The sequence below is a fragment of the Chelonia mydas genome, chromosome 11, assembly GCF_015237465.2.
Source record: "Chelonia mydas isolate rCheMyd1 chromosome 11, rCheMyd1.pri.v2, whole genome shotgun sequence".
Classification (NCBI taxonomy): Eukaryota; Metazoa; Chordata; order Testudines; family Cheloniidae; genus Chelonia; species Chelonia mydas.
Genome location: NC_051251.2, coordinates 5,285,706 through 5,300,763, shown reverse-complemented (window position 1 = coordinate 5,300,763; position 15,058 = coordinate 5,285,706). Strand labels below are relative to the sequence as shown.

General features: G+C 51.4%; 1 protein-coding gene across 15 annotated transcripts in view; it reads right to left on the bottom strand.

Annotated features, from left to right (window-relative positions):
* The window catches only part of BIN1 (bridging integrator 1), a 154,686-nt gene that overhangs the window by 64,886 nt on the left and 74,742 nt on the right, over positions 1–15,058 (bottom strand). For all 15 annotated transcript variants that reach the window (XM_037912518.2, XM_037912520.2, XM_043525057.1 and 12 more), the window contains exons 3-5: positions 7,285–7,339; positions 6,634–6,728; positions 3,262–3,357 (exon numbers count right to left, since the gene is read on the bottom strand). In XM_037912518.2, the coding sequence (XP_037768446.1) occupies positions 3,262–3,357; positions 6,634–6,728; positions 7,285–7,339 (246 nt within the window). The remainder of the gene's footprint in view (positions 1–3,261; positions 3,358–6,633; positions 6,729–7,284; positions 7,340–15,058) is intronic.

Sequence of the window (15,058 nt, the reverse complement as noted above, 5' to 3'; positions counted from 1 at the left end):
TCACTCGATTACAGACCTAAAAGTAGCAACTCTTCAACAAAAAAACTTCAAAAACAGACTCCAACTGCTGAATTGGAAGTAATTTGCAAACTGGATACAATTAACTTAGGCTTGAATAAAGACTGGGAGTGGATGGGTCATTACACAAAGTAAAACTATTTCCCCATGTTTATCCCCTCCCCTCCACCCCCACTGTTCCTCAGACGTTCTTGTCAACTGCTGGAAATGGCCCACCTTGATCATCACTACAAAAGGTTCCCCTCCCCTGCCCCCCCACTCTCCTGCTGGTAATAGCTCACCTTACCTGATCACTCTTGTTACAGTGTGTATGGTAACACCCATTGTTTCATGTTCTTTGTGTATATAGATCTCCCCACTGTATTTTCCACTGAATGCATCCGATGAAGTGAGCTGTAGCTCACGAAAGCTTATGCTAAAATAAATTTGTTAGTCTCCAAGGTGCCACAAGCCCTTTTCTTTTTGCGGATACAGACTAACACGGCTGCTACTCTGAAACCTGATACATTCCTGTCGCTCATTCCCAGCTTCTGGCAAACAGAGGCTAGGAACACCATCCCTGCCCATCCTGGCTAATAGCCATTGATGGACCTATGCTCCGTGAACTTATCTAGTTTTTTTGAACCCTGTTATAGTCTTGGCCTTCACAACATCCTCCGGCAAGGAGTTCCACAGCTTGGAAGAAGACAGCTACTTTTTCCCCATGGTTTGACCTCTGATGTACAGTGATAGTGGAAACTATAGAAGCCAGTGGGGGGTGGGGGGGAGGAGCCCCAGGAAACAGAGACCCCCTGTGGTTGCACATGTTCACAGCTTGCATTATGATCCTGGAACCTGAAACCGTTTGTTGTTGTTTCTGGAGGGAAGTGCCACTTCAGATAGTGACAAAAGTTTAAGCTAATCAGGAAGTTGGGGGAGAGGAGGAGGGTTACTTTCCTAGGGAAGGAGCCAGGCTGACACGTCCCATATGGTGACATTGTTACAAGCACTGCCACATGGAAAAGCCCATTCCCTGTGCAGCTGTTTCAAAATGAACTGGTGCTGGGGGAGGGAATGGGGCTGGGAGAGAGAGAGAAAACTCACAGGATATCATATGATCCTGCACGGTCAGCAGAGGCCCCCACGCCTCCTGAGTAGCTGGCCATGTGCAAACAGACTTTTAACCCAATACCTAGATCTGCCTGCCACGCAAGCCTCATAAACGTATTGGCCACTCGCCAGCAGCACTGGCTGCTTCCTGACTGCTCTGCACTTCCAGGGGAAGGGAAAGCCAGGGCACCAACGGCCTAAACAGGGGGGAAAAAAAATAAATCCGTCCCTTAATGGGATTCTGCCGACCTGCCATGTAGGGGCCAAGTTTTAAAAATGAGCCAAAACACAAAAAACAGATTGGAGGGAGGAAAAGAGAGGCATGCAGAGTGCATGGGGGAATGCCTCTGCGGCCTTTGCGTTCCCGCTTGGTGTTTCAGTAGCTGCACCTGGGTAGGAAAAGCCAGGGGTCCGTTTCCCACTAAAAAAACACCAGTGTGGCAGGTTGGAGACGGCTGCTCTGTGCGTACCTCATGCTGCTCTCACTTCAATGGAGAGACTCAGAACTAAGTTTGTTGCCGTCCGTGGAGCCACACGAACGTCATGCTGGCTTGCCAAGAGACTCCCTCACGCACGCAGCCTGCCGCCTTGCGCGCAAACATAGCCAGGTCCCAGCACGCCCTACAGCGCTGGCCTGAACAGCGCAGAGCAAAAACCAGGCTAATCCCCACGCAGACCCTACCCTCCACTGCAAAGCTGTGCACGAACTCCAGGGAGCCTGGTGGGAGAGGGGCAGGGTTTGCCGACAGCTGCTTTCTGGGCAGCGTGTTCTCTCCAAATGGCACGCGCTACGCCAGCCCAGCTCAGCTCATGAGCTGTAATGTGGCTCGGACATGGCAGAGCCAGAGGGAAAGTCGGCACTGACGGGGCCAGGGGCTCCCAAGGTGCTTCAGGGACCATTCAGGCAGATGTATGTGAGGTCGCCCATGTGTTTTCTCATTCCATCCCCTGGCACGGCCTGTAGCGTCTCCTCTAGAAGGGGGAAATGCAGCAGGCTTGCTGGTGTATGAAAGCCCCTGAGTATCGCAGGTAAATTTCTCCCTCCTGCACCTTTTAACGTGGGAGAGGGGAATAAGGACCATTATGTAGTTTCAGCTACTTCTCTTCAGTGCGTTAGATGTCAATGCATTAATGCCTGACGCGGCTTTCCCCTTCCACGGTCCTGGATCTGTGCTAGCAGGAAAGCATGAATGAAGCCTTGTCTGGGTGGTTTTATTCCCTTTACAAGGCTGGGAGACAATGAAACGCTATTCTAGTGATGACAGAGGGTTTCCGACTGAAACACGTTCTGCTCACAGGGGGCTGATGAAAGCCCGTGTATTAGAACATGCTACCGCACTTGGTGAGCAGACAATTCCCCAGTCTATGGCATGCAGCCACTCTCCAGTGACAGGAAGTAAAAGAGCAGGGGAACCAGGGAATATTTATCATGATGAGTGAAGCGTAGAGCTCCCCACAAAGCCTGAGTGTGCAGATCTCACACCTTCCCAGGGCAGCTCCAGTTAATCCAGCTATTGCACCGATACATAGAGGACAATCTACGTGGGAGCTGACACTGCAGCATAGAATCATAGAAGATCGTGGTTGGAAGAGACCTCAGGAGGTCATCAAGTCCAACCCCCTGCTCAAAGCAGGACCAACACCAACTAAATCATCCCGGCCAGGGCTTTGTCAAGCCAGGCCTTAAAAACCTCTAAGGTTGGAGATTCCACCACCTCCCTAGGTAACCCATTCCAGTGCTTCACCACCCTCCTAGTGAAATAGTGTTTCCTAATATCCAGCCTAGACCTCCCCCACTGCAACTTGAGACCACCGATCCTTGTTCTGTCATCTGCCACCACTGAGAACAGCCGAGCGCCATCCTCTTTGGAATGCATCCAATAGCAGCATCCCCTTTTCTTCTCTTTCACATACCCCACACCCTGGCTGCCAGAGCAGTTACTCACTAGCCAAGAGAGCAAAGGACTGGTGTTTGGCCAACAGGGGGCAGTGTGATTTCAGTGGGGAGTGCGCCTATGCCACATCCATTTTGCTACCCCCAAGCTAAAGAAGATGGAGTCCCAAGAGAAGCACTCGTGCAAAGCCCCAGCTTCAACTCACAGCGTCCCAGAGACTCTCTAGCACAATGTGACAGGAGTGAGGGGAGCAACCTACTTTGATGTCCGGGAATTGGCCAAGGTAAGTGTCCATGGTTAGAAGTGCCTGATCCACAAGCTTCTGATGGAAATCCACCCAGAGCAGGTCATTGTTCTGAAAGACAAAAGGAACGTGCTTATGAGCACCATCAGAATGCTTCACATTTCTATTGCCAGTGATCTCCAAGCACATTACAATCTGTGAAGCCTCCCAGCATCCCAGAGGTAGTTATTGAGTCTCTTTTGGAGAAACTGAGGCAGACATAGCCCAGATCAAGAAGAATTCTGAGGCTCAAAGCTTCTCTCTCTCACCAACAGAAGTTGGTCCAATAAAAAGATATTATCTCACCCAGCTTGTCTCGCCAATATCCTGGGACTGAAACAGCCACAACAACACTGCATATCCCAGGTCACATGGTAGATGCAGAAATGGAACCCATAAGTCCTGATTCTCCTACTCCAACTGCTAGACCAGTGGTCACCAACCGGTTGATCGCGTTCGACTGGTCAATCCTGGAGCCTCTGCCAGTCGATTGCGATCTCCGCTAAAAGTCCGGTGGTGCAGCAGGGCTAAGTGAGGTTCCCTGCCTGCCCGGGTCCCGTGCTGTTCCTGGAAGCGGCTGGCATTTCTCTGCAGCCCCCGGGGGGGGGGGGGGGGGGGGGGAGGAGCAGGTCTCCAAGCGCTGCCCATGCCTGCAACCCCCTCCTGCATCCAAACTTCCTCCCAGACCCCACTGCCCCAGCCCTGAATCCACACCCAAACTCCCTCCCAGAGCCTGCCCCCTAACCCCTTGCTCCAGCCACCTCCTGCACCTACACTCCCTCCCAGAGCTTGTGTAGGGCTGACAGACCCCCATTGTCGATGGGCAGGATCGAACCTGGGACCTCTGGAGCTTAGTGCATGAGCCTCTACATCATGAGCTAAAAGCCAACTGCCTGTTAGCTAAGGCTGTAGCGCAGACTCAATCTCTCTCTTTAAGTGGTCTCAGTGCTACTAGATGGGACAGAACACCACACCAAGAAGGTGTGTGGGTTACGCTTGCACCCCTCACCCCCTCCTGTACGCCCGTCCCCTGCCCCAGGCTCAGCCCGGAGCCCCCACCTGCACTCCGAACCCCTCGGGCCCCAGCCCAGAACCTGCATCCCCTCCTGCACCCCAACGCCCTGCCCCAGCCCGGTGAAACTGAGTAAGGGTGTGGGAAGAGGGAGCCATGGAGAGAGAGGGGATAGAGTGAGCGGGGCGAGGCCTTGGGGGAGGGGCAGGGCCTCAAGGGGCAGGGTAGATCCAGGGTTGATCTTAAATTCAAAAAGTGATCTTGTGCGTAAAAAGGTTGGAGACCACTGTGCTAGACCATACTCCCCACTAGGTACCAAGACCCAGTCTGTTCGGTTTATCTACCAGCCCACGCCTCGTGTGTGCGTGCCTTCCCCCAAATCTCTCCTTTCCTTTCCTAGGACCAACTGTCCTGGGAGACAGTATGAAAAGTAATAAAGGGCTTCGAATGCCAATGCGTCCATCTGGCGTGCAGAGCTGAGAATCTCCATATTTGTGTGCATGACTCATGGCACTACAGGTTTCATCACACTCCGGTTGAAGTCAATGGAAAAAACTCCCGCTGACTTCAATGGATCATGCCCTATATGCAGGCAGCACGTCCCATGCAACTGGACTAGAGCTGAGGAGCAGGCTGGTTTTCTCCCCAAGCCAAAAAGCTGCAGAGGACCTATCCTCTGAGAGCCAGAGGAGGAAGACCAAAGGAAGAGCATTCACCACAGTTCAGCTTATTTGTTACATTGCAAACTGTGCTTACACGGAATACAGTTTCAACAGAAGTTTTTTTAAAAGCCATTAAAGATCTTCATCCCCAAATCAACCTGCCCACAGCCACCACAATCATTGTATCACTACCTCCAAGGTACATGCCCCAAAACGTCCACACCTTACACCTCCCTGTGGGTTTCCTCCTGCTAGAGTGACTGCCCCTTGGCTTTAAGTAGCCGTGACCACCCCTTAACACCCCTCTCTGGACGCCCTGGGGAAAAAAAAAAATCTACTGGTACAGAGAAGGCCCTGCCAGGAGCTCGTGATGAAGTTATAATTAACTCATGGAACTTGCTTGGATAAACAGACCCAATAAAACCTCTGTCTCCTTGTATAGCCCCTTTATTCATAACAGTGACATTCCCCCTCTGCTTTAGCTACTCCCCACTTCATGCTGCCCTTCCCTTTCATATCCTTGACAGAGACTGACCTCCAAGCCTAAAACACCCTCCTCATCCCACCCTCTCCCTCAAATCCCCACTTGGCACACAACTCGACCACGGAACCTGTCAGCTTTAGTCCACCCCCCGACTAGTGCCGTGACTCGCTCCTTTCAAAGCACCACTTTTAAATGAGCGAGCGCTGTAAGGAATCCTTCTCATGCCCATTCAGCGCCAGAGCTGCTGTCTATCGTTCGTCTTCTTAGATTGTAAGACTGGTGGGGCAGGGACTTTGTCTCTAGCTATCTAAAAGTTTTATACTGCTGCCCACCGCCGGAGTATCTGAGCGCCTGCCGTGTACAGTCAATGGGTGACAAGCAGGGTGAGGGAATTTCTTTTATTGGAGTAACGCCTGGTGAGACAAGAGAAAGAGAAAGAGACAAGCCGTCAAGCTATACAGAATTCAGGTCTGGGAAAGCTCAGAAAGCTTGTCTCACCACCAGACATTGGTCCAATAAAAGATGTTACCTTGTCTCTCTAATATCCTGGGACCAACACGGCTACAACACTGCAAACAATGTACGATCAATAGCAATCACAAAGTCCCCAGAGGGCCTCACAGAATCTCTGGCGCATCTCCCGTTTGGGGGTTAGGGTAGGGTCTTTTCTGTAGAGTGCTGAGTTCACCATCAGCAGGTAACTCGCAACGACACTTCACAGGCAGCCGGCGTGAAGGGTTTAGAGGGTTAATATTGCATCTCGAGACAGCTGGCAACCATACAAGTGGCTGTGCGTTGCTGGAGATAATCAACTAACCTAACCCAAGCATGACTCTAAACGCTGCTTCCCCAGTGAAAGACCAGACATCCTGACCAGACGGGGACAAACAGTTTACCTGGGGATGGCTAATTATCCACATTTTTGCAGGGCTGAGAGAGCCAGTGCTTCCCCTGGTGCTGATGGGTGGATAAAGGATGCACCCAGTCCCCACCCGTGACATATTTGGGCCAATGTTCTCTCTGAAGCGGCTCCTGATGGCCAAAGCCATTGCTTCTTCCTAGGATCATTGCTGCCGGACAGATGTCTCGCAGCAAGGCTCCCAAGCCGAGCACAGGAGGTAAGTGCACTGGTCCCGCGAATCTGCTCTCCCCCGGGGGCCGACCTCCCGCCCCGGCATGGAGTCTCTCACCTCAGCTATTTTGTTGGTATCATCTCTCCCAGGCCATTCTGGCTCATACACTTCCTGCAAGCATTCCGTCAGCTTCTTGGAGGCCTCATGCATTGCTAGGAGAGAAGAGAGACAGAGCTTCAAAATCAGAGGGACAGAGCTTCACCAGGGCACCACGAGCCCCTCCCCATTGCTGGCAGGAACTTGACTGCATGGAAGGGATAACAGGAGCCTGATTCTAGTTTAAGGCAGGATATTTTCCAAGCATGATCCTTGCTAATACATCTTGGACTCGCAATAACATGGACGTAAAAAAAAAAAGAAGCAGGGGGATCAAAGATCTAGTCACTCAGACAACAGGACGTTCAGTGTTCATCCTCACCTAGCAGGATAGAGGAGAGTGTCTCCTACAAACCTACACCAGGACCACCTGACTGCTGGGAGGAGAAACCAGCCTCCGCACCCCAATATCTCCCACCAGAGCCACCTTGCTAACTGCCTGAACAACCCTGCCAGCCTCGGGAGCAAGAGAAGTGAAACCAGCACTCCATCACGAGGCCAGTTGCTCCAGGAAACCCTATTTGCTCAGGGCAGGAAGAGCTATGGCCAGGAAAACTCTATTTGCAGTGCCAACAGTCGGAAAAGTGACAGACCTCCATTTGAGGTCTTTACCTTTTACGGAAGCCAGGTAAGTTCGGAGATCCTTCTGCAGCTTGCTGCCTTCTGCCTGCAAAGACAAGGAAAAGCCAGCTAGTTATTGTTTTGTACAGAGAGAGCTGAATTCGTGCAGGACCCATCTGTGCTATGAAAAAAAAAAAAAAACACACACACACACACACACACACACCATATACACCCCAAACTGCCCAATACAGCCTGACAGCTGAGGAGCTGACACAGAACTAAGAAACTGTCTATGCAGGATGGAGCAAAGTAAACCAAGAAATCAAGGCAGATGAGGCCGTTTAGCCCAATAGACCCTGATCCCTATAGGGAGTGTCTACACTGCATTCTAAGCCAGGGTCTGTGGGACCTAGGCTTGTGGATTCAGTGTACCCAATTCACGCTTGAGCACCTATACTGCATTGTAAACCTCGGCTTACCATGGCTGGCCCCTGGATGCTAACACATCCAGACCTGCTGACTCAGGTCCACACTGCAGAATTACAGGGTTTGGGCTGGAGTCACAGTGGGACTCAGGCTCTGACCCCCGCACTCCTCCCAGCAGGTTCCTAGGACCTGGGTCCTGAGTGCTTGCTGACCTGAGTCAGACTGATTTATTTGTGGATGGAAAGGGGGCTTGGGCTCAAACCGGAGTCAGAACCCAGGGTTAGCGTGCAGTGTAGATCTACCAACAGAGGGACAGACGCTTTAGAATCACACAAAGGAGCCCAACATGTAGGTTTGGGGGAGGTTATAAGATCTAATAAATCAAGAATACATTTCTGCTTGTATTTTTTATGTTATTGTGAGCAGTTTCAGTATGAACTTTCCCCTGGGATATCGGAAACACAAAACACACAAGCGCTGCGCCCAGTGATGAGCTGCCAAAAACTTAACCTCACCCCACGAGGGGGTCGTGGCCCACCCCCATCCCCAGGGACTCCTGCCCCATCCAACCCCTCACGTTCCTTGATGTCTCCCCCCTGGAATCCCTGCCCCATCCACCCCCCTCCCCTGTTCCCTGACTGCCCCCAGAACCAGGCAGGAGGGTTTTGTGGGCTACCGTAGTGGGTGCCCACCCCGCCCCTAAGAGCCAGAGGGACCTGCCGGGGGGCGAGGTGGGGAGTCCCAGCAGTGCTTACATGGGGCAGCTCCCAGGAAGCTTCTGGCAGGTCCCTCTGGCTCCTAGGGGCGGGGTAGCGTAGCTGGGGGGGGGAGCGACCACTCCCCCCACTGATCACATCAAAAGTGGCGCCTTAGGTACTGACTCCATGGGTACTCAGGGGCTGGAGCACCCACGGGAAAAGCTCCCTGCCCCAGCTCACCTCCGCTCCGCCTCTGCCCCCAATGCGCCGCCCCGCTCTGCTTCTCTGTGCCGCCGCCCCCCCCGCTTCCTGCGAATCAGCTGTTTGCGTGGGAAGCCGGGGGGGGGGGGGGGGCGGGGGGGCCTGAGAAGCAAGTGGCAGCTTCGAGCTCAGGCCCAGGGAGGCGGATGTGAGCTGGGTCGGGGAGCGGTTCCCCTGCGCCCCCCCCGCCCAAGGTTACCTGCTACGGCACGGGCGGCCCTCCTTGTGCCCCCTGCCCCCTTGGGCCTGAGCACGAAGCCACCGCTTGCTTCTCAGCCCTCCCCGGCTTCCCGCGCGAACAGCTGATTCGCGGGAAGCCGGCTGGGGGCAGAGAAGCCGAGCGGGACGGCGCGTTCAGGGGCAGAGGCAGAGGCAGAGCAGAGGTGAGCTGAGCTGAGCTGGGCCCGGGCAGGGAACTGCTGGTGGGTGCTCTGCACCCACCAAATTTTCCCCACGGGTGCTCCAGCCCTGGAGCACCCACGGAGTCGGAGCCTAAGGCGCCACTTGTGGCCGGTTGTTAAATTTAGAAGCCCTTTTAGAACCAGTTGTCCCGCTTCTAAATTTAAGAACCGGTTCCAGCGACCCACTGGCTGTGCCAATGTAGGGGCTAGACAGGGACACTAAACTGTTCCATTTCCTGTCCAAACTGGGTGAAGCTGCAGGAAGCAAACAAATAGCATGAATGGGGATAACCCCAATGCATTTTTTTTTTTTTTTTTAAATGTCTGGATTTTGCAGATTTGAAAGCGAACAGTTAAGAAACAACAGTTACTCTGGTTTGCTTTTTGGATTTCAGAGGCAATCAGACACCATGGTGATGGATACAGTAGAAGAACCGAGATGAAAACGTCTTACATTGCAAAGACCCCCCCCACACACACACACACACACACACCCCCCCACACACTTTGGAAGAGCTCAATACTGAATGATGCAAATGTTGCCTTTTATTAAACACTTAAAATATACACTGGGCCCGACTCACCACTGCCTTGCAACATGTCATCACTTACATCTGTGTAAAAGGAGGTGTATACACTCTACACCAAGTCAGAAAAGGAGTATTTTACACCCACTTTGTGCAGATGCAACAACCTCCACAAAGGGGCAGGCAGCAGAGAGGTAGGCGCAAGACAGCCAAGGCATGGGGGGGTGACAGACAGTTTATGGATTCTGTTTTCATTTGGATTTTTGTTTCCACCCTCCGATGCTTCGCAGTGGAGTGAGCGTTGGCTCAGATGGCATCAGAAGTCTAAGGGTCTTCTAGGAGACGCAAAGATTGAAGAAGCATTTCAGAGAGACAGGTGTCCTTAGAGGAAAAAAAACAGGTTTGGTTTCCCTATATTGAACACTTGCATTTGCTAGCTCCGGAACTCTACGAGGATGCTAGAGGGTGGCCGTTATGCCGTGCACTAGCATCACACATTCCGTTACATTTCATTTCTCGTCGTCCTTCCCAGCCTGAATTTTCCACATGGTGCCCTAGTATAATGCATCTTGACAGGCTGACGAGGGAGCTTGCAGGCTCCCTCTGACAGCTTCAGACTTAGTACCTTTGTGGAAGCAGCTGTTTCCTATCATCCGCCACTCTTTGGGCGCCTGCCTCTTGCCCTCTGCTCGCCTTCCCTAAAACAGAGCTCATGCCGATGTCTCTGGTGTTCCAAACACTGCTGCACATACTGAGCAGAGATTCCAGCAGGTCCCCTCCAGAATTCTCTCTTCCAGCAGTTGATGTGGCAAAGTTGAGCCTGTGCTAAATTCAGAGGGCTTGGGGGAAAAGGAACAGTGACCACATGTGCTGCAAGAACAGAACTGCAGGGTCTGAGGGTCCCGGAAGTTGGGCTCCAGCCCAAAAGTCTACACAGCAGTGAAACAGCCCCCCCGCCCCGCCCCCTTCCAGCCTGAGCCCTGTGAGCCCAAATTGGCTGGCACAGGCCAACCACGGGTGTCTAGTTGCTGTGAAAACATACCTGAAGGGTATGTCTACACTGTCACTGGAAGGTGTGACTGCAACAGGTGCACCCATACCTGAACTTGCTTTCATCTAGCTAGATCCAAGCTAGCTCATGTAACTACAGCAGTTAAGTGGTGGCAAGCTGGGCAGCAGCACAGACTAGCCACTCATGTATGTCCCAGGTGGTCGGGGCCAGCCTAGGCCGGGGCCCTGCTGCCGCAGCTTCATTACTGTTATAATTCAAGCCAGCTTTGATCTCGGGTGCAGCAGTCACACCTCTTGGTTGCAGAGTAGACATATTGAGTTACAGCCTGGCAATGCCAAGGGAAGTTGGCAGGTGAGGAAGGGAGATGGGCCATCAAAGGCTGTCACACAAAAACAACCCCGAGGCCAGCATTTTTCAAATGCGGCCACTCGGAGCTTTTCCTGTGGCCACAGCCTCGTGGGGTGGGACACAAAGCAGTGGCCCCCTCCCACAGGGCCACAAGCAGGAGTTGGGCCCTGCCCTCCTCTGGAGCCACAAATGCAGGAGGAGCAGACAGCCAGTGAGTTCCCCACCTTCCACGGGGAAGGGAGAAGGGAGACTCGGGCTTCGGGCTTCAGCCCTGGGGAGGCGGGAGGCAGGCCCTGCTTGTGAGGCTTCGGGCTCCAGCCCTGCACCCCGACCACGGGTGCAAGCGCTCGGCTCACACACACACCCCCCGTATCGCCCCTGGCCCCCGCAGCCGTGCTCCTACTGCCCAGACCCCCTGCTGTCTCCCTACCCACCTCCACATCCAAGGCTTAATTTGTCCCCTGACTTGCCACAGCTGAATAAGTCTGCTTGTTAATACCACTTTTCACAGCCTCCCAACTACCTACTAAGCCTGCTGTGAAATGACATTAACAAACATACAAATATTACTTTTTGCAGCCACGGACTTACTAGAAAAGCAAAAAACAAACAAAGACAGACAAGAATGTGCAAAACACCTTATTTCTGTTTCTATTCTGTTTAGGTCCAGTAAAGGATAGAGACAACTGTACATTGTTTTTATTATTGAGTCTGCAAAAAAAAATTTTACATAAATAAATTGTAATGATTTGGACATGTATCTGTGCATGTTTATTTGCTTTTCCTAAAGTATTTTAGGAAAAATTGTCAGAGCAGCCACCAGCAAGAGTTGGTGGCTGCACTCTGAGGACCCCTGCTCCAGGACTTTCATTCTGTGGAACCAGTGATTCCAGGCTTGCGGAAGGGTTGCAGGGAAGGAGGGATCCTTGATAACCACATTTTCCAAAGTAACCTCAAATTTTGGGTGCCCCTATTTTTGCAGTGTCCAACATCAGGCCTCGTGAACTAGCACACAGGGAACATCCTCCAGATAACTCTCCTCCCGCACATATGGCGAAAGTTGGTAAACTAAAGATGGAAGCATCCAGACTTAGAAGCCACTGCTGTATTCATCTAGGTGGAATATATGGGCCCAAAGAGTCAAAAGGTGTTAACACAATGCTGTTGTTACCCAGGGCTGAAACAGTGTTAAGCAAGACTTGGGGTTTGGTGTGCCGAGACCTCAGCTTGCTTAGTACCATGGCAACCACAAGATTAAAAACTCTTTCTGACCTTGTATTAAAGATACCAAAAAGGAAGGAAACAGTGAAAGATTTTGATATCTTTAATACAAGGTCAAAAAGATCTTGTTCTTTCCCTTTAGCTGTACAGTTTTTACAAAGAAAAACCCCTTTTGACAGGCTCTTTGCTGGTATTAAAGATGGCAATACCGGTCCGTCTGGGGAAACAAGAAGAGGTTAATCAAGATGGGCTGGAGCTGTTGTTAAAGTCCGATCTGTTTCCTAGAAGGCCAGACGGGACAAACACCCACAGAAAAGGAGAGAAGAACAGCAATGACAGGAAATGCAGCTTCCGTCTCTGGCATGGACTTTCACCTGCAGCCTTGCTGCTGGAAGACACAGGTGTGGTACATGTTCTTATCAGCCACTCCGGGACCTGGCATACTTGTACCAGCAACAGACTGTTTAAGGCCTTGCTTTTCACTGCCTTTCTGGCTCCTACTAGACAGAAGGCCTGGGGAGACGGACAGGAAAGAAGAAATATGGTGGGGAAGGAAAAGAACACACGGGTGACAAAAGTCTCATATCCCAGCTGGTGACTGGGATTTAACCAAAGCAGATGGAGGTGGAGATGTCAGTTGGGTCCCTTTCTCTGGCCCGGTCTGGTCAGGACATCTCTCTGGATTAGGATGAGTAAGGCCCAACGCTGGTACGTAACTCCTGGTCCCAAGAGATGGTGGGGAAGGCAGCCATGATGGTAAGCTCGCGGCAGCTGTTGTTGGCAGACAGCTTCTTCTTCTTTCAGTCAGCCACTGATGTGTTCGCTTCCCAATTTTCCCCTCACATCTCTTTTCTTTTAAGGACCCCAAAAAGGCAGTGATGGATGGAATAGCCCATGTCCTCATGATTTTGTTCACCAGTTAGGCCTAATTTTCAACACACCAGTTTTGGTCCTTTGATTTCCAGTCCCGCAGTTTCTTGTTTAGCTGGCATGATCTTAACACAGTCCTTGAATTATATCAGATCTTTTTGGTTGAACCGATTCAGTTCATCTCCCTTTTGTACCTTCCCCCAACAACATTTGTTGTGATAGGTCATGATGACATTTTGTGAACTTTCACCATTTTTTTTTTTTTAAATACACACACACGAGCTCACAAAGTGGGAAATGTGTAGGCCCAGTTACTACAACACAACTTGTGAAAAATCTGACCGTATACGACCAGGCGCCATCAGAGCTACAAATGGCAGGGTACATTTCCATCAGATGGTGGTCTCAGCCAGTCCCAAAACACAAAAACATCCAGCTGCACTGGAACGCTCTGGGGATTGTCTGGCAGCAAATTTATAAACAGATGAAAGGATATACTTTTAGATATAGTGCCTAGTAGATCGGTCATGGGACACCATTCCAATACACTCTGTAAATCCTGGTGAGAGACTATAAACACATCACACATACACACACGGAAAAGTGGTAGCAAAAAAACCACCATCCCCTTTCATTCTCCCCCCATTGCCAATGCCTGATGTTTCAAAACAAGACAACCCCTCACCATAACATGCACTTCTATCTAGAATATTTTATGCAGATTTCAGCTCTGTAGCCAGTTCCCTGAACGTTCCTAAACTCCAGGGTAGTTTGGGTCTGTGGATCTGAGGCAGGTCCGTGCCCAGCATTTCCTTTATTTGTTCCTTGTTAGCCAGTGATTCCATGAAGAGGTTGTTTTGCATTTAAGAGCAGCTCCCTCACACATAAGAAAGCTGCCGGGTTTTATTTTTAGCATTAACGCTTCCCCCAAGAACCTTTAGCAACTGTGTTTTCTGCGTACACCCACCAGCTGCGTTTGCAAGCTGCCCGTAATGGCTCCATTGGCAAACCCGTTACGTATGTCCAGCCATGACAGGGCACAAGCAGCTTTCAAGAAGCAGCCAGGCACGGTCAAGGATCCCACGTAGAAGAATTAACGCTCCACTCTGTAAGTGGCCACTTACAAGATGCTCCATAAAGCCCTGAGGGCAGAATTAGAGACCAAAGACAGACCCCTGTAATACAGGCTGTAAACCCTTTACTCAGCATTATTTTTAATCTAAGGGGGAAGAAGGTTGTCTCTTTTTTGGGCTGGTCAGAAAGAAAATGTGTTTGCACAATATTCTTTAAAGGATCACAAAGGTAGAAGGATTCAATGAAATATCTATTAAAATCCACAAATGCCAAGAAAACCAAGCTAAAGTGGAAGAGCAGCGCGGACTCTGGGTCAGCTGTGGGAGTAGTTAACGTTCTGGTATCAGCAGGACGTCTGTCCTGAAAGTTCAAGGCATCTTTCCTTAACTGTGTCTGAGAAAAAAAAAAAAAAAAAAAAAAGCCAGCGTATGAGCTTTGCACGCACAAAAAATAGCACACTCCCCAGTTTAGCAGGGCACAGTTAAGGAGGCTCACTGAAAATTTGGTCCTGAAGGACACTGCTCATTGGATTTTGACTTTGGCACTTTCACCAAAATCGGAAAAGACTCCCAGCTCCTGTGTCTGAATGTATGGGCAACTAAATCCCATACCTCCCCCCAGTAGCAGATTAGCCACTGGGCTGATAGGACCCTACAAAAATGGGTGCCCCCGCATGCCGACAGGAGCACCGGGTAGGGCGGGGGAAGCCACTGCACCCAGAAGCTGCTCCCCGGCAGGAGCGCTGGGTGACAGGGAAAGCCCCTGTGCCCAGACCTCAGCTGCAGCCCTGGGACTGGAGGAGCTCTAGCTTCTTGCCATGGACTCAGGGCTGGGGGAGCCCTCACTCCCCACTATGGCCCTGGGGCCAAGGGTGGGGGGCAGAAAGGAGCAGGACAGCAGGAGGGGATGGAATGAGGTGGACCGTGGGTGGAATGGGACGGACCATGGGTGGGGCTGCAGGCAGAACTGGGGCAGGACTGCAGG